The 22,263-nt window shown below is 41.8% G+C and overlaps 1 protein-coding gene across 1 annotated transcript in view; it reads right to left on the bottom strand.

The window, feature by feature from the left end:
• Positions 1-22,263, bottom strand: part of pik3r3b (phosphoinositide-3-kinase, regulatory subunit 3b (gamma)) — a 199,488-nt gene that overhangs the window by 90,133 nt on the left and 87,092 nt on the right. Inside the window, exons 5-7 of the mRNA XM_087180021.1 lie at positions 20,368-20,499; positions 9,083-9,275; positions 6,183-6,268 (exon numbers count right to left, since the gene is read on the bottom strand). Of these exons, the coding sequence (XP_087036147.1) occupies positions 6,183-6,268; positions 9,083-9,275; positions 20,368-20,499 (411 nt within the window). The remainder of the gene's footprint in view (positions 1-6,182; positions 6,269-9,082; positions 9,276-20,367; positions 20,500-22,263) is intronic.

The raw sequence follows: 22,263 nt of genomic DNA, 5'->3' as shown, positions 1-22,263 counted from the left end.
TGGGGGGGGGGGGGGGGGAGAGAGTGAGAGGGAAGATCTACTTGGATATCTGAACTCCTAAGTGGATCTCAATAAACCGGAAAAGTCCAGTCAAATTTTGTTTTTTTTATTTTGCAAAATTTGGTGAAAAACTGTTTTGATTTCAATTTATGTCAGTACAGTTAACATTAGCAGCGTTTGGCACAGAATTATGATGGAGCGAGGTTAACCTGTGTATAATCAGCAAAACATCAAATATTAGTTTTAATTTTAACCACTCCTCTGTTGCATGAATGGGACAATAAAAAGAGGACCTAGTATGGCACCCTGTGGGACGCCACAGGAGATGGTAGCCAAGACAGATGAGGAATTAAGCAATTTAACTAAAGAGGCTGATTTCAATTGAGACTGGTCATAAGAATTAAGAAAAAAATTTATTATGAAGTGGCAGTTTCCAAACAGTGGTACTGGTTCAGAGAAAGTCTGTAGCTCTGCTGTAGAGACATGAGTCTGCAAAATAAGATGAACGATAAGTATATACTGTAACATTACAGGATAGTTAATGACCTTGAACATGGCTCTGTCAGTCAATGCTGTGTCGCCCCTTATTACTCCCTTTCACGCTCACAACAAGATACTGATTTTACACTGAAGCAAGTCATCAGGACGCTATCAGCTGCTACCATCACACCTTCAGAGGAGGTAGGAGAGGCCTTTTTGTGATAATGACCAAAAGGTATGACGCTGTGTGATATCAGAAACATCATTATTCGTTCATGCAAAGGACGTAAAGAAAAGGGAGAATGGATGGATGGCTTGTAGTGTGTGTGTGTGTGTGTGTGTGTGTGTGTTAGTGTGTGTTTGATTAGCTGGTACAGTAAGCCATGTCACTGCGCAGCTGAGGGAGCACAGACTGAAGAGATTCAAACCTACCAAATACTAATAAATACACTCGCTAAAAGCTGAAAACTGGCTTGACCTTAACCATGTTATACAACCATGATGCCCCACACAAATTTACACATGCTCAAGCATGTTTGTCTATGTGTGTGTGTGTAAGTGTGTGTGTGAAGGGTTCACAGTTAAGTCATGTCCTGACTCTACTCCATTGGGAGGAAAGTGCCAGCTTAACATCCAGCGTAATCCTGCTGTACAGGGTCAGCAGCAGGGCACACACACACACACACACACACACACACACACACACACACACACACACAAACAGACACACACACACACAGACACACACACAGACACATACACACACATAAACTGTATGTATACCCATACACATATGTAATATTTATGTACTTATATGCATACACATTGTCATCCGAACCTCACACATAGAACACGCCCTCACACACTCCTGGGCACTCTCAGCTCTGACCATGGCACAGTATAAGAGTGTGTGTGTGTGTGTGTGTGTGTGTGTGTGTGTGTGTGTGTGTGTGTGTGTGTGTTATTAGTTTAGAATAAGATCGAGGTCATTCACATATTAGAAGCTGAGAGGCTCCAGACTTCTGATTTCCCCCTTTATTGGTTTAAAAAGTCAAAATGCTTTTACGTAGAAACAAAACCAAACATGTAAAATGTTTTTATTTTCTTTATTTGCTCTTTTACAGCTGCATTTTGAGAAATTAGCTAATTTGAAATGGTAAAAAAGTGAATATTAATCTAAAGTCTGTATTGTGAAGGACAGAGCTGGCATACTTACACATTGTCTCTTGAGTAAATACACAGTGAGGTCACCAGGTTGGATACCATTGTGTCAGTACAATGAACAAAACTTAAACCTGGCTACTGGCAACCAACGCTGCCAACTATTTGTGATTGAAGTCACTTGATAAATGCTAGATGGTGTAACGCGCTAATTTTGATGTGTGTTGTCATTTTGTAGCAATTTGCATATAAATGATTAAAAGTTTATAAGATTAGAACAATTTTTAATGTGAGCTCATCCTCGTCCATCTCTCCCCCCATTTCATCACACCGACCAAATAAATTGTAAAAAGTAAAAAGTAAAGTAAGTAAGTTTTTACACGTTTTCATGCATTTACAGGCAAAGGATTGGACAAAATATAAACTATAGAAGTGCATTTTCACAAAAACTGGCACAATTCGTGTCCTGGAAAAAAAATATTAATTTTCCAGGACAGTCAGCCAGAAAAGCAAACAAGCCTGAGAAAACCAGAACGGGTGGCAACCAGGTGGCAACCCTACTCCCTCCAACTTAAACAACCAATGGATGATTTGCAATGACATCTCAGTAGGAAACCTCCCTAAAGGGGCCCCATTTACCCATTTATTAGAATAAAAAGAATGGGGTTCTGTGATTGGTTACTAGGTATGCCCTTTCAGAGCACATTCACGTCTCTGTCTGGCTGGTGATTGGTCGACCAAAGGTGCTGTTGCTCTGCCCCGTCCACTGAACACTGTCAGTCCAGTGGAGATAAGGTGTGTCCAGAAAGTCTCTAAATATGTAGCTAACTTCTTTCATGAAGAAGTTAAAGGTTTTTAAAAGTCGCCAAATCTAGTGAGAAAATTGCTAAATTACCAACACCACTCTGGAGGAAACGTCCTTAAAGGGGCTTCATGTGTTGATGAGCACTGGCCTTATAATTTGGGATATTTATAATGTGACAACGTTGGAGTTATTTATTTATTCATCTAGGTTTTTATTTTTCTTAACATTTATATTTTGAAAATTCTACTAATGTGAACATTTAGAATAAAAAAAATGTTTAGATTTCATGCATTTTTCGTTGGTGTCAGATTATTTATTACATAATTGTGAGAAACGTTGATTGGAGGGGCCCCCTGGCAATTTTTTGCCTAGGGCCAGACTGGACTCTGGAATCGCCCCTGTTTATGCTAAACTAAGCTAACCACAAACAAGATACACAAATGTCATCTGAAACCTAGCTATTAATAAAGCAATGCTCTCCATGGAAAGAACAAGGATGAACATGATGAGGGCTGTGATGATGTGAGCAGAGTTTACCACCGTACCCTCCTCGGCTCCATCAGCAGCCAAACAAACGGTCTGAGAGAGAGAAGCAGCGTGTGGAGAAAATGACAGTGTGTGTAAGTGTGTGAGTGTATGTCATATTCTTGCCAAGCTGCGGGCACGATTTGCGTGCCAGGGAAGGAAAACAGCTCATAACAAAAGCAGAGAGAGAGAGGGCCAGAATGTGAATGGGTGTGTTTGGGAGTTTACAATCCTCCCTTTTTTTCCTTCTGATTTTGGCGTGCAGGCTCACAGAGCGGCTGCACGAGGCCAAAGCTTCACAGGCAAAGTGATGTGCACACACACACATGCGCACACACACACACACACACACACACACACACATACACACACACACACACACACAGATGCTGAGCTGGAGCACTCAGGTGGAGTAGGACTGGTCGTATATTCAGACTCCATTCGGAGAGCAGGTTGGGAGAGGAGCTCTCCTGAGAGGTCAACAAGCATGAACATAGACACACACACACTCGCAAACCTTTGTTAAGGGGTTAACATACCGCCAACAGGCACTGTGGTGACCCCTGACCTCCACTAATGCTGTCTGGAGGGGTGGAAGGGAGTTAATGGGTGAGAAAAATGCTCACACATGAACCTGACCTCTCTGTTTTAGCCTCTCTCACTCTCTCTCTCTCTGCATTCATCAAACAAAGAGAAGCTCAGTCACACATACAGCCACTGAAACAGCAACCTGAGCTGAACACACACACCTTGACCCATTAAGTATCTGAACATCTCAATGTTTTTGGAGACCTGCACTGCAAGGTGCTGAAATGATTCAGGGCAAACAATTCAAATCCGGACGGCAGTGTACGGATCTGTACCACAGATATGTACCATGGTGCATCAAGCTAATAGGTAAAGGCTAATACAGAACTGCAGGCTACAGAACACACTCTGCATCCTGGGGCTATATCCACACTACTCTTTTCATTTTTAAACAGACGAGTCCAGACGAGCAATCACGTACACTGAGCATGTGCGAGCCGGTGAAAACAGGAGGCAGATTGTCTACTCTGCAGTTGGTTAGTTGCAAAAAATACTACAAACAAGGTACAGGAAATACAGCTGTAGCATTAAAACATAGCAAAAGAGATGTTTTAAAATGAAAACGTAGTAGTGTGGCTGTAGCCTGAAGGATATAAGCTAATTACAGATACAGCATTGACAAATCATAAACCATTCACAACACCAAAAACCTTGAGGATAACCACACCAAATTAATTAGGTGTAATCAGGGTGGCTGCAAATCATTTCACCATTTCCGAAAGAAAATGGAACTATGATGTCAAAAGTTAATGTCCAATTAAAGATTTTTAGAATGACAGATCACACTGAATATTTGGAGAAAGTCCATGAAGTGACATAGTATAGTAGTAATAGTAAACAGAGTATCATCAGCAAAATTCCAAACATTCCTTTTAGTCTTAACCACTCATCTGATGTATTACTGGAACAATAAGCACAGGACCTGCAATGGTTCCCTGTGGGACGCCACAGCAGATACTAGCTAAGGCATTTGAAAAATTAAGCATTTTAACTAAATAGGCTCTGACTCTAAGATTAAAAATGAACAACTTCAGGGCTGTTAGATTAATAATAATCACATAATGAAGCTGTTTATTCACTGGGTCGTGATTTACTCTGTCAAAGGTCAAACAAAATGAGGTCAAAGAAAAGTCATAGGTGAGATCCAGCCCGCTTATCCCTCCAGTGTTGGATGAAGCTGATTTTGTCCTTGTCCGGTCGTGTTTCAACCATAAATCTCACTTTCATCTGTTCACTAGTCCAGCGACCTTTTCCAGTGTCACCTCCAAGTGAACACCACCGCTCCATATAAAGGACACATAACCCCTGAGCCACCGCTATAATCACTGCTACGACCGATGTTTCAACCCCAGCCCGAACACATTGGCCCTCAACACACCAGTACAACATCGTACACACACACACACACACACACACACACACACACACACACACTGACCTACTGACATTTATACACACAAACATGCACTGACCCTCAGACAGTGACCTCAGCAGACTGGCTTGGCCCTTGCAATCAGCAACACACCTGCTGTCTGACCTTTCCTTCGTCCTCATACAGCCTCATTGATTAGGGCATTTCTTAGACGTCAGCATCAGTTCTCAGACTCATGTCAAAAAATATACTCTGTATTTTCAGTAACTAATTAGATGTGAAGTGTCACAGTTTGGGTGCAATCAAAAATGTTCCATCCAAAATTATATGTCTTTTTAAGAATCATGACAGAATTAACATCCTTGGGTCTACATTCAAAGGACCATGGTCTCCAATGTTGGCAATATGGTGTTTTTATTACTTTTCTGACACCAAAATTATTTTTACTCTTTCAAAAGCTTTTACTTTTTCCTTGGAAGTGAGTAATCTCAACTAGAAAAGGAGTAAAATGTCAAATTTTTCCTCCGTGAGGTCACTGTGATGAACACAAACAGTTCATATCAGTGGGCCACTTTTGGTTTTATTCAAAGTTAAAATCACATGTTCCTTCTCTGGCTTAAAGCCCTCTGTTCTAAGAAATGATGCTGTTTTTTTAAGCTTCAGTAGAACTGATGCTGAGGTCTGAGGATTTTCTAAAGTGTACATTAAACAGTCCATATTCACTAAACCAGATATGCCACGTTCACATTCATCCCCTCGCCCTCTGCTGTTAAAACAGGAATGAAAAAGAGGAATAACCACCATGTTCGGTCTCTCCGTACATCGAGGTTGTAAACTGAACTAACAGAGGACAAAGTTAAAGCTGTTGATGTCACGCTTCATGCCCAATTTACCACAGCAACTCAGGCGAAAGAAAAGTTTGTGTTTTCCACATATTTCACAAACCAAACGTGTGTTTTCGGCAGCAGTTGCGGTGCAGCGGGGACGGGGGAGGGAATGTCATGTTTCCAGTGTGAGAAACTTGCACTTGAGGAACAAACTTCAGCCACTGAGCAGAATATTTCAACTGCATGTGTCTGTGTGTGTTTGTGTGTGTGTGTCTTGAGATATGGAACAAAAAACCCGAGCCAAGGGAAATCACATTGCCACAACATACTCACACATCTACAAACAAATATGATGGTTGGTAAGAGAAAGAATAAGAGTGTGTGCATGTGGTGTATGAGTGTGTGTGCATGTTTATTGTCCTACCTGGTGCAGCCTGCATCTCCATGAGACCTCCTGTTGCAATCAGAGCCTCCAAGATCCTGACGTGATGCTCCGGGTTCACGTCCGCACTGTCGACAAAAACAACAACACAGCATGAACACTGAACAACGACAACATTAACTTTTTCATATACCATACCATTTCACATACACATGTACAGATCAGCACTTCTTTTAAATGTCCTCTTATTTAATGATTTCTTTTCTTATTTCTTATTTTTTATCTCATTTTACATTAATGTTTTTAATGTTTTTCATTTTAGATCAATGCTTTTAATGTGTTTTTATGTTCATGTTATGTCTTTTCATGTGACGCACTTGGTGCACGTCATTTCTTTGTTATAAAGTACTTTGTGCGACATTTCTTGAATGAAAGGTGCTATACAAATAAATTTACATTTCCATAGACGAAAAAAAGAGATGAAATATTCTAACACGGGATCTGGTTCAAATAGCATGGCATGCTATGAAACACCGCCCCACTCTCTCCCCGCCCATTGTGTACGTCAGAGGTGGATTGGTTGACCCAGCTACGCAAACAATCACCACTTCTGACTCACTAACTTCCTTACCAATTTCACTACATCTCCACAACACACACACACGCCGCCACAGGGAGAAATTCCTTGGTAATTTCTGGAAAAACAGACGCAGACGAGCTTGTGCAGGGTGCAGAGAAACAAAAAAGTACCATCCAGCCCTGTTGATGCCATTCTCTTAGCTCTTAAACTTCTGGATGTTGATGTTATAACAGGCAGGGATCACTACAAAAATAACTGGTCTTTGTTCTGGATCAAGACAAGTTCAAAAAGTGCAACAACATCAGGCCAGGATGTTTTTCCAGCTCTTTGGCTAGCTGTCTCACATATGCTGAATGAAACGGGAATACCCTTCCCACCCAGATGCTGTGGGACTTTTTGCAAGAGTAGTGGCTGTGGCTGGAATAATCAATGGTTTTACGCAATAAATGGAAAGAATAAAGAAATGGTTGAAATGCCAAAGAGTGTGAATGACATTTCACAGCTGTGTGGGAAGTACCTTATCATTTGTGGCTTTCATGTTTTGATTTGAATTCTGATTTTATATAAAAAGCCTTGAAACATGTACAGAACAAAATGTGAGAAATTAAATTTTCCCAGACAATTAGACATTTGATTTTATATTAGCTCTGCCTCTTAAAAGTGCTATCTCATAATTATAAAACAGTTTTCTTTTTATGCTATGCTTGTGTTATACTACACAGCACTCGTGTCTGAATTCCCCATCACCACCTAAAGAGTACCAATATGGGAGAGGTTTTTTTGAGTGGCCAGGGTTTTAGAAATATATCATGTTTATTTGACTGCACAAAAGATGAACAACTGTGTTAGAAAATATCTGGTTCTTTGAGAGAAAAAGTCAAAGGTACAAGCCTGTGGACATAAAAACTGTAGGAGAGAAGTTAAACTACAACTCCCATAGTGCATTTCAGAAAAAACATCCAGTCACTGAACATTTTGGATGTGTGATCTGCTAATGGCATGCTAATGCTAAGGATTACACTAGATAATCTGTTTTGTTAACTTTGGCGACACCTGTGGTGATAAGTGGTAATTGCAGGTTTGTTGTTGAACCATCACGCAGGATTTCTGCCAGAACTCGTCACTAACTTTAACTGTGTCTCAGTTCAGGGGCCGCATCCTACGAATGATTTCCACTTTGCGTCACCCTTACCGTTGCATCACAAACTGCAGCTTCCATCGCTTAGCAACACTTGGGCAACGAAGGATCCACCCACTGGAAGGAAAAGAAGAACGCAATTCTCGGCCACGTATGAAAGAGCCATAGTTGTGCCGCTGTGACGCAATCGTTCTTCAAACGCAGCCTCTGAAGGATGCCGCCCCTGAGCTGAGATGCAGCCTGTGACTCATGTTGTTTGTGATTTTGCGGGTGAGTCACACCAGACACCCAGTTCATAAGACTGTAAAATGCAAGAACTTCTACATAATTTCATCAACGGGTGATAGGCTCATGCTTTTTAATGAAAATCTTCGAGATAGCCACTTTAAATCAGTTCCATCTCGGTGTACGGGTCGGCTCTGGGCGACTTATGGTTCAGTGTTTTGTTCCATATTTGAATGAGTGTTTTGAATTTGTTGCAAACTGATTCATGCCTCTGACTGGCTTCTTATCCATGGCAATGCCAGCTAAGGTCATGAGTATCATAGTATTCAGAGCATCCACTAAACAGAAACATGATTCCTCAGAAACAAAGCTGAAATAATACAAACGTGGCAGCCAGAATTTATGTTTTTATCATCCAGGAGACTCCAGTGTTTCTATGCTGAGGTAACACTGGGGATATTAATGAAAAGAACATTCTGATTTGAATTGGGATTTCACAGTCGGGGAAATTCCTTCCAGATCTGGTGGTTTACGGGGGGGGGGGGGGGGTTTGTTTCTCTCTTCTGTGACTCAAGGTTTTGCTCCATTTTTTCTGTTACCTGCTCGAGGGAAGTGTCATTGTTTCTGTCCCCCCAGAGATTGACTCTGTGATAATCAACCGTACATGTGCACCTCATTTGAATTTGAATAGATAAAGAAGCGAATATGAGAGACATTAAGTACGCAGTGAGACACAACATGGTGTCCTGATCAAAGAAAATAATGCATGCTGTGGAGGTAAACAACGCCACGAGCTGTTTTCTTTACACCTGGAAACATATTCTCTCTTTTATATCATGGCCTCATGCTGTGTTTACATCCTCCTCAGTGTTTCACAGTGTTTTTGTCAGTGTGAGCCGCGGTTAGCCGACTTTCACCATGTCTGAAACCGTCTAACAGTTGAGGACACCTGCCAGCCAATCGTAAACAAACAAGTTAAGATGAATAAATGAGCCGTACCTGAGAGTGGAGTGCTTGAAGACGGCCTCGGCGAAGGCCTGTCCCAGGAGCCTGGAGCCAGTCTGGTTGTGTTGGCTGACCCGGGCCAGGTGTCTGCTGAGGTGGAGCAGCAGCTGGTGGTTGGCCTGAGGGATGCTGGGAGACTCCAGGATCCTCTTAAGCCTCTCCCCGCACTCCTCTACACTCTGACTCTCTAGAAGACAAGAACAATACCCTTATTTAATTTGATTTAGCTTCCATTTAAACATGTGCACTTTATTAGGAACACCATATGAATACTGGGTGGAGCCTCGATTTGCTTCACAGGATCTTTGAAATTTTCCTTTGACATTCTGCTCCATGTCGACATCATCTCTGCAGATTTGTCAGTTGCTAATTTCCTGTTCTACCATGTCCCAAAGGTGGTGTACTGCATCCAGATCTGGGGCCTCATTTATAACTGTTCCAGGCACAAAACAGGGCCTGAAAGAGGCATCTGCCATTTCCCACACAAAAGCTATGATGTACGAAAACCATAGACTGTAAATAAAGATGGACGTAGCCACTGTGATGTCACCCACAGGTTTCTGAAGAGCAGGTTTGAAGCTCAGAGTGAGCTGCTCCACTGTCGCCACCTTGCCAGTACCTGACTCCGCCCCTAACTCCCAGCTAATCCATAAATGGGAAAAGAGGAGGGGCGTGTCGAGCCGAGACTTCGGTGCATGACAGTTTGTGCCAAACATACGCTCATCCACCTGTTAATCAAAGCGGCCACACCTCAATTCCCATAACTTTAATCCTTAATAAAAATGTAAACAGGTGAGTTACATAAACAGTTGTCATGAAGGAGCAAATAAGCTCTAGAGACCAAAACTGTTTTTTGTACCAGGCTGTAAACATGTTTATTTCTGCTGAAAAGTTGGACATTTTAACATGGGAGTCAATGGAGACTGACTCACTGTTGGAGCCAGACTCTAGTGGTCATTAGAGGAACTGCAGGTTTTGGTTCTTCAGTGTTGGCTTCATGTTTCAGCCTCGGAAGCTGATGCTTGATAAATACAAATGTGACGGGAGAACATGCACACATGTACGCAAACTATGACCCATGCACAGAAACATTTTTAGAATTTAGAATTTCAACTTTTGTGCACACATTTGCTTTTAGTCTGAACTCCTACGCATGTACGTTTTATAAATGATGCCCCTGGTGACTGGGGAGGCCACTGAAGAACACTGAAACCAGTTCGGGACTGACCAGTAGTCAAACAAAAAAAGATGAACATGCATCCATCTATGAGTCTCAGAGCAGACACCCTGCGCACCACATGCATAAACACCTTTCCCATTAAAACACATCTCAGCTTTTCCCTCATTCACATTGAACCCAGAGCAGACGCCCCGACTGTGCTGCCCGGCGAGCAGCACCTCCATTAGCATCCATCCGAGCATGCAGCATCTTGCTGACTTTGAGATGTGTGGCCTTGGCAGGACATCAGTCATTTGAATTCCGACCCAGTCCAGCGCCCAGCTGCTAGCCAGCTAGCCTGACAGAAGCTATGAAAAAAAAAATCACAGGGGCTTCGTATACGGTTGCTTGTAAAAATGTCACAGCAGGAGGCGGCAGGGGATAATACCAACTCCTTTTCTTGCATTAGCCGGGGTTCAGACAATGGGGCGTGTTTGAAGAGGAGCAGACGTATAGATGACCGCTCTCACCACAGGCCCTTTACCACCGCAAACAAGCAGCAAACAAGAAAACATCTGTGCCTGAGCCTGCTGTGTGCTCGCTTTATGACGGGGAGGCTCGGTGGGAGAGCGCAGATCTGCCACTGAACACCACAAGAACCCACAGAAACATTTATCTCTGTCTGGATATGTGTCTGTCTACTCAGGGATTTAGTTCACAACAAGTTTCCTCTTCTACATCCAGTGTCGTCACAGTCCATGTCCGAGTTTATAAGATGTCGCCCAGTGAAATTAAAGTCATATTTTTCAAACCAAAACCTGATCAGGACTCATCTTTAGCAAAATCATACATTCTTCCCTCTGTTTCATTGAGTGTTGTTATGTGTACTTTGTGTTGAAGATGTGTAATTATCAAAATATAATATTAAGTAAACCCTGAAAGTAATTGAAAACTTACACAACTTTTTGTTTAGTTAAAGGAAAGGAAAAAAAGAAAATGTGCATATTCTCTTTCTTTTCCGAATAAGTCTTTTAGTCATAATGAGGTTGCCAGGCAACCAGCAGAGCCTTCATAAAACTTCTGCTCATGGCACATACATCTTCAAGCTACAAGAATATTCATGAATATACTGTTTTACAGCCAGAGGTGTAGTGCTATTTACGTGCATGGTTAAGCTGTGGCTCATTTCAAAGGTTATGTAACCACTGTTCTTATATTCCTATGGTGACAAGTATACACACATCAGTGAACTATGATCACATGATGTGTGATCATGTGATCATAGTGTTACAGCAGGTTGCACCAGGTGAATGAAAACGACTAGTATACGTTTTTAATTGTTTCATTCACTGATTTTGTGTCGAGCAAATGAAGCCACATCGATACACCTTAAATGTCAATGACAACTTTGACCATTTCATTCGTTTTTATCAGCTCTCTACAACCAGATAATGTGAACTGCACATATTTTATTTCATCATTTGGACAAAAAAAAAAAAAAGTGGCGGAGCCTCATTCTGGTGCGCTCCGGCAGCGCTGCACTTATGGTTACAGCACTGGCTCAGGGCAAAGAACATTATATTCATAAGCGGATTGTACTGCATCTCTTTGATTATTTCATAACATACTCCTAAACACATCTTCTGTTATTCAGAAGATAATAAATGTGAAAGAAGAAGAAGGATGTGTTTCTTCACATGGAGTGAACATTCAGCTTTGTGTCTGGAGCTTCAAGTGCAGAAAGCTGAACATACACATAAGCATGAGTGACCCTGAATATTAACCTCTTATATATGAATGGAGAGTAAGAGATTTGACTGTGACTAGAGGATTGTGTACATATCATGGTTTAATAACAAGAATGACTGGATTAAATGCTCAAAGCACAAAGACAACAGAACATATAGAAACTACACCACTACTACAACATAGAAAATGCAAAACACTAAATTTCTGACCCTCCCCACACTTCCACTTTCAGCTTTACAGTTAGCAAACACTGTAGAGCCGGGCTGGTTTTATGCAAAGGTCACTAAAGGTTAAAACCTCCAAAAAAGAGCAGAAAACTCTTTTCACTCATAGTGGAGAAAAGTGTTTGTGGATCTGGGCTCGCAGCAGATGAAACAGATCTTCCTGACACACAGCATCCATATGTGTGTGTGTGTGTGTGTGTGTGTGTTTGTGGAGACGGCTAAACTGCACTTCTCTCTACTTGACATGTATATATTATACAGTGATTTGTGCTCTGTCTGCAAGCTGTATGTATCCAAGTGTTAGAATGCTGATATGTATTGATCGAGCATATGAGGTATTGGTGTATTTGTCTCCTTCTGTGCAGGAACTGACGTGTTCAGATCAATTCCAATAACACAGAGTGGCCAACAGAGAGATGAAGCAACCGACTGAGTGATTGACAACTGACTGACTGGAAAGATGGAAGACGGAGGAGAGGAAGAGAGAGTGAGAGCGAGCTGTAAATGAGTCTCTAGATCAATGAGTGTCCTCACTGATCTAGAGACCAAGGTTCTGGTCCTGCAGTAAGAACCTCATTCAAAATCACACTGATTTAATAACTTTAAATGAGAGCATAACCTTACATAACATTATAATATTTCAAGCATCCTATTACAAACACCATTTCCCAGGAGCGCTAAGTCTTCCATGGAATATATGTCACCGGTTACAGACTGAGTCAGTGCTGACGTCTGGGACTGGACACAGAAGACCAAACACTCAACAGCTGACAGGCTGGACAGAGACCATGTTATTCCACATTGTAAAGTACATGCGTGTGAGCTTCAAGCATATATCAGGGTCAAAGGTCAGACAGACAGAGAGGAGAGGTCAAGGGGTTTCAGAGGGTGGAGCCACGAGGCTTTGTTATAATATGCATTAGTGTGTGTATCTGTACTTGTGTATTTCTGTACATATATCTTTATGTGGTTTAATTCATACAACACAAATCTAAATGGCTATAACTAACCTTTTACTTTTCAAGCCTACAGGAAATTAGCATTGTAATGAGATTTTTTTTTTATTCACTAAGTAAGTTATAACCCTTAAAGCTCCATATTTTCCTCTTCTCCAGTGTTTTATTTTGAACACTCAGAGAAACCAAATCCTGCAAGGTGGTTGGTGGGTCCAGGTGGGCGGGGCTTGGGGCATGGCTGAGAGCAGCGACTGCTTTGTTGTGACATCACAAAGTTCCAGAAGTCCTGACGGCTGGTTTTAAGGCTCAGTTTCTGAATACAGGCTGTGTGCATTTCTCTGTGGACTGAGGCTTTGATACTTTCAAAGTATTAATATAGAACCTAAGTTATTGGTGGTAATGAAAAGTGCATTTCAATAAACCAAGTCCCAGAGTTCAGTTGTAAATCACACATACATTCCCCACTGAGGTTCAGCAAACAATCCTTGAGCGGCTCCACAGTCAACCTGCTTTTATTCATTACAGTGAGTTTTCAAACCAAAGTCCAGACTTCAAAGGATTCATCCCCTTTTACCATTAATCTGACCACCATGGAATTCAGTCAATTTCAAGGTTTTCAAAACCAGGTCAATATAGATGAAATAAATTCAACCCTTGAGCTTTGATTCCTTTTGCTTGTAACTTAGTTTGACTTGTTTTAATGTCTGGACCACATATTCTGTCCGGTTTTCTGTGTATCTCTATTGTACTGTAGATTCAGCTTTTTCAGTAGGTCAGAAATGCAACCCAAAGAAGAGCATCTGGTGTATCTGATGGAAACATGGCAAATTTAAATAGTATTAAAAAAATAGGTTTGCTATGAGGAATATAACTGCAACGTTTACAAGAAATGTGAAAATTTAAGCTTAAAATGTAAAAAAAATTGATTTACAGGATAATTTCTGTCTCTGTCCAGGAGCGTGGGAGACTCCAGGAAGTTCAGGGACATTAGAGGTGTGTGTGTGTGTGTGTGTGTGTGTGTGTGTGTTTGTGTGTTTGGGTGGGCAGGTGGGCGGTGATGGATGGCTGACAATCTGCTGCAGCCTGATGGAGGTCACGGAAGTCACCCCTCTTTGTCTGACCACTACTGAGCATAGATGGCCACCACACACACACACACACATACACACACACAGACACACAAACACACACACACACACACACACACAGACCTCCCCCCTCTGTTATTATGGATTGTGGTTGACCCCGTTGGTCAGTCGAGGTCAAGGCTGGAGTGGGAACTTGGTCTGTACATCTGGCCCCATGGGACTCTGGGAGACTGGACAACTGGACAGTAGGGTGTGTGTGTGTGTGTGTGTGTGTGTGTGTGTGTGTTTGTGTGTGTGTGTGTGTGTGTGTGTGTGTGTAAATGGGCTCTGCGTGACCACATTTAATATTAATGCGGTCAAGCCAAACTTCTCACAGGAACCATTTTGGAGTTAATTCACATTTTTATGACTTTTACCAAAGACAGAAACTTAATCGCTGGTTTCGGCTGCTTCCCTTTGATGCACAAAGAAAATGGGGAGAAAAACACTGTCTCACTTATTTCACACTAATGTCATAAAGCAGCTGATGTGACAGTTTAAATGACACATTTCACCTTTTCAAACTAGAGCAGTAAACACTCATATCAAACACGTCTATCGAGCCAGGAAAGATCTGAAATATTTCAGGCAACTAAAAATGCTTTTTTTTTTAATGTTATAATATTTCACTTAGCACCATTGTTAGCTCACATCAATATCACGTTTTTACCTCTGTTAAAAAGAACATTTTTACAAAAGGTATCCATGGTGACTTTACTCCTTCAGAATGATCTGGATCACAGAGTGTGAGAAAGACCTGAACCCTAAACATCAGTGCTGGACCTCACTGCTGCTCTGAATGGGAGTGAATCTCTGCAGCGGGTTCAACATCTGCTGGAAACCAGGAGAGTGGAGGCTGTTCGAGCAGCAGGTTAATGAACATGATCTTGTCCTCATACTTTTGGCCATAAATTGAACCAGTTAAATGAGAGACCAGAGCCGGCCTGCATCTTCCTCTGCTCTCCTCTTCAGGTCCAGATGGACAGTGGTCAGTCAGACTCTGCCAGCTGGCCTTTGTCCTCGCAGATGATGACCTCTGTTAGACCATTAAAGGTTAACTAACTGGCAAAACTAATGGATGAGAAAAAAAAAGGGGGGGGGTGAATAAAGAAGAAAAAGGACAGAGAGAAGGAAGTGGAGATTAAATTAATTAAGATAAGTGACCAGAGACCAAAGACAAATGGAGGATGAAGGAGCAGAGATGTGGCATGTGGAGGAAAATTAATAACCGCTCTGTGACTTTTCAGTTTAGAAAATAAAACACTGAGATCCAGAGAAAAGGTTTACCACCTGAAACAGTTTGGAGCCGTCAGACCTCAAACCACAATGAGCATCACATCCATTCATTTCCTCAGCATCATGTGACAACGCCGAAACAGTCATCACGTATTTCTTTGGAAAAAAAGCTGAAAATAGTCAAAGTCAAAGTCAAAACAAAAAAAAAGGCAGAACCCTGACAACAAAAGGCTGATTGTGGTGAGGATGTTGCAGGCGCAGATGAGAGGAGGATTACAGGAGGATTACAGCCATCTGATGACAACAAATGTAATTATTCTGTTACTGAGAAAACTAGAATTACCGCCTCGTGGTTGTATCCCTCCGCCACTCAGACTAGTTTCAGGTTATATCCCTGTTTGTCCAGAGTCATAGAAAATATGAACCATTTGTGTGAAAGTTTGTGGTAACTGCGGTGAAGTCTTGAGTAATTGACCTTTGACCATCAAAATCAAATCAGTTCATCCCTGAGTCCAAGTGAATGTTGATACTAAATTTGAAGAAATTCTCTCAAGGCGTTACGAAGATATTGCGTTCACAAGGCCAAAACCATGTTTTGTAAGGTCACCGTGACCTTTGACCTTTAAACTTGTTCTACAGCAGATTTTATATTCATATGCTTCTTTTTTTTTTATCCTGAATGATCTAAAGTAGATGTTGTTCTATCTCCTGAGGAGTTTGAACAATAATCATGTGCCTGGCAGTGCCACAGTAAAACAGGCAGGTCAGTTTAGGGTTGAAAGGTGGGGGGATGAGTAAACGACTCATCTCCCAGAGAGCAAGGACAGCCAGAGGAAAGGTAGCAAATAAAGAAGACTGAGAGGGGATTTTAACTGTTACAACATCAACAAATCTCAGGGATCAGACTAAGACGGGACAGTAACTGTCTTTATATGAGGAAAATGTTACTGATTCCATCCATATGGACATAATCACAACGAGACACCCCCTAAAGCTCAAGTACACTCAGTACAGGGTTAACAGATTGACGATTATAGAGTGAAGAAACTATAGAGAAAGATCCTGAGGTTTCCTGAAGGCATCGTAGTTTGATGTATTTGTTTTATCTGAGTGAAATGAACAGTAATTTTACTCGACACAACGGCGACCACAGCTTCCGTCGTGACTAAAAATTACAACATGTCAGTCACTGCTGATTGGTTACAGGGGAAAAAATAACCAGTCCGTATCACAGAAACTTCCGAACTTGCTTAACTGCTTGGTAACTGTGGTAACTAGGTTTAGGACCTGATTCAGGAAAAAGCCATCACAGATGTACAGTTCCTACGTCAGTGTTCCTATCCTAACTTCACAAATGAAAAATGAGCTATTACACAACTTTCCTAACTTCCCCAAATCTTAACTACTCTCTCTTTCCTTCAGGAGAACTGTCAGTCTGTCCTGACTTTAACTCACCTTACTTCTTCAATCCATATCACAGCTCTTTTATTGCTTTCACACAACCAACAAAATATCAACAGGATGGACTTATTCACTTATTCCCAGCTGCTCAATGCACGCTTACGGTATAGTGGTGTCCTTGGAATAATGATATCCAACCTTTGTATCATGATGTGTTTACTTTTATGTGTCTGTAGTTGTAAGAACTGTTTCAAATAATTATAACAAAGATCAAAGAAGAAGAGACCAAAACGTTAGTATGATCAATAAATTGTGATGCTGAGCAAGAGCAGTGTGCGGGATATTCTTCTTTTCTTTTCGAGACCGATGTGTCTGTAATCTGCAATGTCCACGACCTCCAATATGTGTTCTATACAAAGCTTAACAAAATAAACAGCCACGAGGTCCGAGCACAGTCACAAACTGTTTGCTCTTTACCATACAACCCCCCCAGTGCAAATATGACAAATAAAGCTCCTACAACCTCAGTGAGATGAGATTAGAGAAGTAGCGTTGGTTGCTAGGCAACGGACATCAAAGTTCATGAACGAGTATTTAAGATTTCCTAACCTTAGATAGGGCAGGATTCCTAGAGTTAGATGGATTTGCTTCTGTGCTTGTAATCCTGTCTTAACTTAAGACTTAAGACGGGAAGTGTCTGTGATATGGCCCCAGGTCCCAAACAGAAAACAGCCAAAAAATAGCACGATGAATAACAAGTAATAACATGAAAATTCATTTGCAATTTAGGTTCATTAACAGACTACAGGTGAAAGGTTTGAGGACAAGTGGAAACTGAAACGAGTGGAAGGCTGAGTGAAGGGGTGAACACCTAATGACTTCATGAAAAGACAGAGAGGAACAGAAAAGGCCTCTGAGCAAATAGTTTATTTTTTCAGGGATCCCTCGATGTTATTGCACGACTTATCCTGACTGTACAAATTAAATGCTTCAGACCTCAAAACCCTTCTTACAATATCCTTTGATTTCACAGAAGAAATCACTGCGATCTTCATGTGACCCCCTTCCTAAAAAGAAAATTTAATTTCAATGGGCTTAACCTTGGACGACCTCCGCAAAAACCACTTGTTGCGTCCTTTTAAAGTGGTTTATCCTGACTTAAAATGTTTCCATGAATAAGTAAAACAAATAAGGGCTGTCACTTAACAGGACGAGGATTGAGACGGAAAAGCACTTACATAATTGAGGAGGTTTTCAGTCGGAGATCATGTCAAGGAGCTTAGCCCAGTCATATTTTTGGGAGGGGGTTGCAGGGAAGGATGATGTGAAGTTTCTGCAAACTCAAGACGATCCTAGCGTGCACAACGCCAACACACTCATCCGTCTGTCCTTGAGTCTCTCCGTCTTTGACTTTTATTTCCACACGCTGACACGTACACCCACCCACGCAGACCACAAAACTCTGAATGTCAAGGGAGGGTTCATGAAAAATTGATAAGAGTGTGAGAGTCTCTAAAAAACTGGAGAGAGGAGGGCCTGCTGTGAAGTGGGCAGCAGGTGAAGGGGTCAACAGGCAGGTCAGCGCTACAGAAAATGAGAAAAGAGACAGACTGGCAGTGAGCCACGTCTCAGCTCAGTTTGTTTCTCCTGAATCCTGAAGCTGTCAGGAGATTAGCAGCAAATCTGACGCTGACAAGAGGTTACAGCCTCGTTCCTCTCTGCATCCAGAAATGGCAGAAATCTGTCAGGTGTGACGAATGTCGGCGCTCATGCCAAGTGACAGAGGCACGAAAACACCACGAGCTCAGATTTAGCTCCAGAGGTTGACCCGGCAGTGCATAAGAGTGGAGGGGAAAAGGAGACAGCACATGACTGAGGAAGCTGCTGGAGGCCTGAACTCACACAACAGTCACAAGCCACGAAAACACCGCTCACAGCCACAGGAAAACTCAACATCTTGAATTACATGTGGGTCAGAGTTCTGTTAGTATCCCACATTTTAAGTTTGGCCTTAGTCACGTTCTATTGTACAATTAAACTAGGCAATTTCTCTGGTGTATCTATTCATGCAGGGCTCTGGCTTTATTCGTCCAGGTTTCACATATCTGTCTCTGAGATTTCTGCCTACTCCTCAGCAACTTATCTTTCCAGTGACAGTGTCCACGGATCATTATGTCTGCAGTTTCTTAGGGACTATTTCTTCAGTAAAACATAGCTAAAATTAAAATGAGAAGTGATTTTCAACAAACGGGCCACAGAGATGTTATTTGATAACTGGAATCACCTCCTCACGGTTGCATCCCTCCGCTAACCAGTCAAGTTGCAGGAAATTTGGTCACAATCCAAGCAACAACCTCCAGGGCTGAAAAATGAAGCCAACACTGAAGAACCAAAACCTGCAGTTCCTCTAATGACCACTAGAGTCTGGCTCCAAACTTGAGTCAGTCCCCATAGACTCCCATGTTAAAATGTCCAACTTTAGAGCAGAAATAAACATGTTTACAGGCTGGTACAAGTAAAAAAAATGTGTCTCTATAGCTCATTTCCTCCTTTATGACAACTGTTTATATAATTCAGCTGTTTACATTATAGTAAGGCTTAAAGTTATGGAGAATTGAGGGCGTGTCCTCTTTGAGTGGCCGCTTTGAATTAGCTGGGAGTTAGGGCCGGAGTCAGACACTGCCAAGATGGCGACGATGGAGCAGCTCACTCTGAGCTTCAAAACTGTGGGTGATGTCACAAAGGCTACGTCCATCTTTATTTACTGTGAAACAATCTTGCCTTCCTGAGTTACAGTGTGGAATAATGTCCAGAATTCTTGAGTTATGGCCAACAACCTGTTTTGTGAGGTCACCGTGACCTTTGACCTTTGACCACCAAATTCGAATTAGTTCATTCTTCAGTCCAAGTGAATGTTTGAAGCAAAGTTGAAGAAATTTCCTTAAGGTCTTCCTGAGATATCGTGCTAATGAGAATGAGACATACACACAGATGGACACACAACCTGAGAACATTTGCAGTACCTACGTATATTACCCTCTTCAATTATACTGTCCAAGATTCAGACACATTCATCATGAAAGATGTACAACCTTAGAAACACTGAGCTGACCAGGAATACGCAAACTTCTTCTAAAATGTTGACACTTGTATCATCCATGGACTCATTTCAGAATAAAAGTTTTCTGACAGTAGCTGCTGAAATTATTGGTTTAATGAGTAGCTGACCAAAAAATATAAATCCGAAAACAGAGTAAGAACCCCTGATCTTGGTGGAACCAGGATATTGCTCCTCAAAGGGGAAACACTGCTGTTGTTTTGTCTTTATCATTTTTAAACAAACTCATCTCCATTCACTTTCATTGTGTTGGTCTGGAGGCAGGAATCTGAGAGGTGAATATCTCAAGTATTAGTATCCACACTGTACCTTGGGCAGTGTAGACCAGCTCACTGTAAACTGTGGCAGGGATGATGGGGGCGTTCAGGTCCTGAAGGAAACCTCTGAGAGTGTCGGTCAGAGAAACCACGTCATACTGGTCCAGATCCACTGAGAACGGATCTGAAAGGACAAAGACAAGAGACAGGAGGTGTTAGAGATTAAACCTGAAATATTCTGGTAAAATATGAAATAAAGGAAATGCTTATAGAATAAGACCAAAACAACTGAGGTCATAATCAGAAAGTGAATTTGGTGTTAAGTTTCTCTTCAAGTAAAGACCAGGCAGTATAAGCTGAACTGTGTGAACTACAAGAGTCTCAGCTTTGGCCAAAAACGCTACGTAAGATAAATAAGTGTGGGATTGGATGAGTCATGATCTGATTGGCCAGAGTGTCTCAGGTCTCATGGTCAGTTGTTTCTGGGAAAAGGGGGGAGTCCTATCACTCAGCCGCAGATAAAGAAGATGCTGAGATGTCCGACCCATGAAGAGAAATTTACAGATTTATCTGCTTCTAGACAAAACAACAGATAGCAGGCCTACGTGAGCGCTCCGGCAGATTAGCAAAGGACAAACCACATGGCGTCATGGGACGTTTTTTACTGTCCTCCATCTTTCAACTCAACCTTCCTCTTCTACTCAAGCTCCCCTCGTCTTTCCCCTTTTCTGCTCTTAACCCACCTCTCCCTGCTTCCCGTCTTCCTCTCCCTCCTTGACCTAGCTCCTGTCTTTTTTTAATCTTTCATCCTCCTACACAAGCTCCTTTTACTCCTCTTTCTCTTTCTATTATTTTCCCTCCACCCTTCATCTTCCTCATCCCATCTTCCTCTGCTGCTTCCATTCCCCCCCCCCCTTGCACCATATGCACCAGACCCTCTGGAGTCAAAATGGCTGTTAAATCCCATTGATTTGCCCCTCTAACTAATGCCTGAATAAACTTAACCAATCACCACAGGCCAGTAAACCACCAGGCCATTAATATCAATGGATGACCTCTTCACACCACTGTGCTGAGGCCTGTGTGATCGTGCAGTGATTTGTCTGGGGGATTCGATCACCCCATCACCCAGGCTGCGCACATTTGGTGTTGCCATGGGACCCAGGCCTCATGAAAAGATATTAATGCACTTTTTCTGTTGTGTGTGTGTGTGTGTGTGTGTGTGTGTGTGTGTGTGTGTGTGTGTGTGTGTGTGTTACAGCATTTGTTTCCTGAAGAGCAGATTGTAATTTGTTAATTTGGGAGAGCAATTTTTTATTGGTTTGGGATTTGTGCTGGTGATAATAAGGATGCTGGTCATGGTGTTAAGATTAGTTTGCACTTCTGGCAACAAACAACTGTGTTATACTAACTAGTTATGATGCCTGCTGCACATGAATATGTAATTTCCCCTGTGGAAACTACATACAACCAAGCCTCTTTTTTCTACACTTAGACTGGCAGTTGTTTGGTTGACTCTTTAAAAGGTCCAATATTTTATTTAGAAGTTTTATTATTTATATATTATTTATTAAAGTGTTGATCCATAAGAAGACAAACTTGAGGTTTTTAGAACAAAAAAAAAAATCAACAGCAGGTCGGTGAGCCAATCAGAAGAGAGGAGGCTCTGAGCCTCTTTTCTGATTGGCTGACTATTTCTGAGTGATCCAATAAAAATATAGCAGATTTCAGGTATAAACACTCAGAGAAACCAAATCCTGCAAGACTGGATGGTGGGTCCAGGTGGGTGAGGCTTGAGTCTTGAGCTCATTCTAGCTACTGGACTGCTTCTTCTGTCTGTACGACAACATCATCCTATGGGAATCAGCTGACATGCATTAAATGACGCAACCCTCTGTGACAGTGTGTGTTCCACAGGAGGCGTTAAGATAAGCAGAAATGCCATACA

The sequence above is a fragment of the Seriola lalandi genome, unplaced genomic scaffold (assembly GCF_002814215.2).
Source record: "Seriola lalandi dorsalis isolate HSWRI2012SDOR001 ecotype SW California unplaced genomic scaffold, Sedor1 jcf7180002054885, whole genome shotgun sequence".
NCBI classification, from domain to species: Eukaryota; Metazoa; Chordata; class Actinopteri; order Carangiformes; family Carangidae; genus Seriola; species Seriola lalandi.
This window is presented reverse-complemented; position numbering and strand designations above follow the sequence as displayed.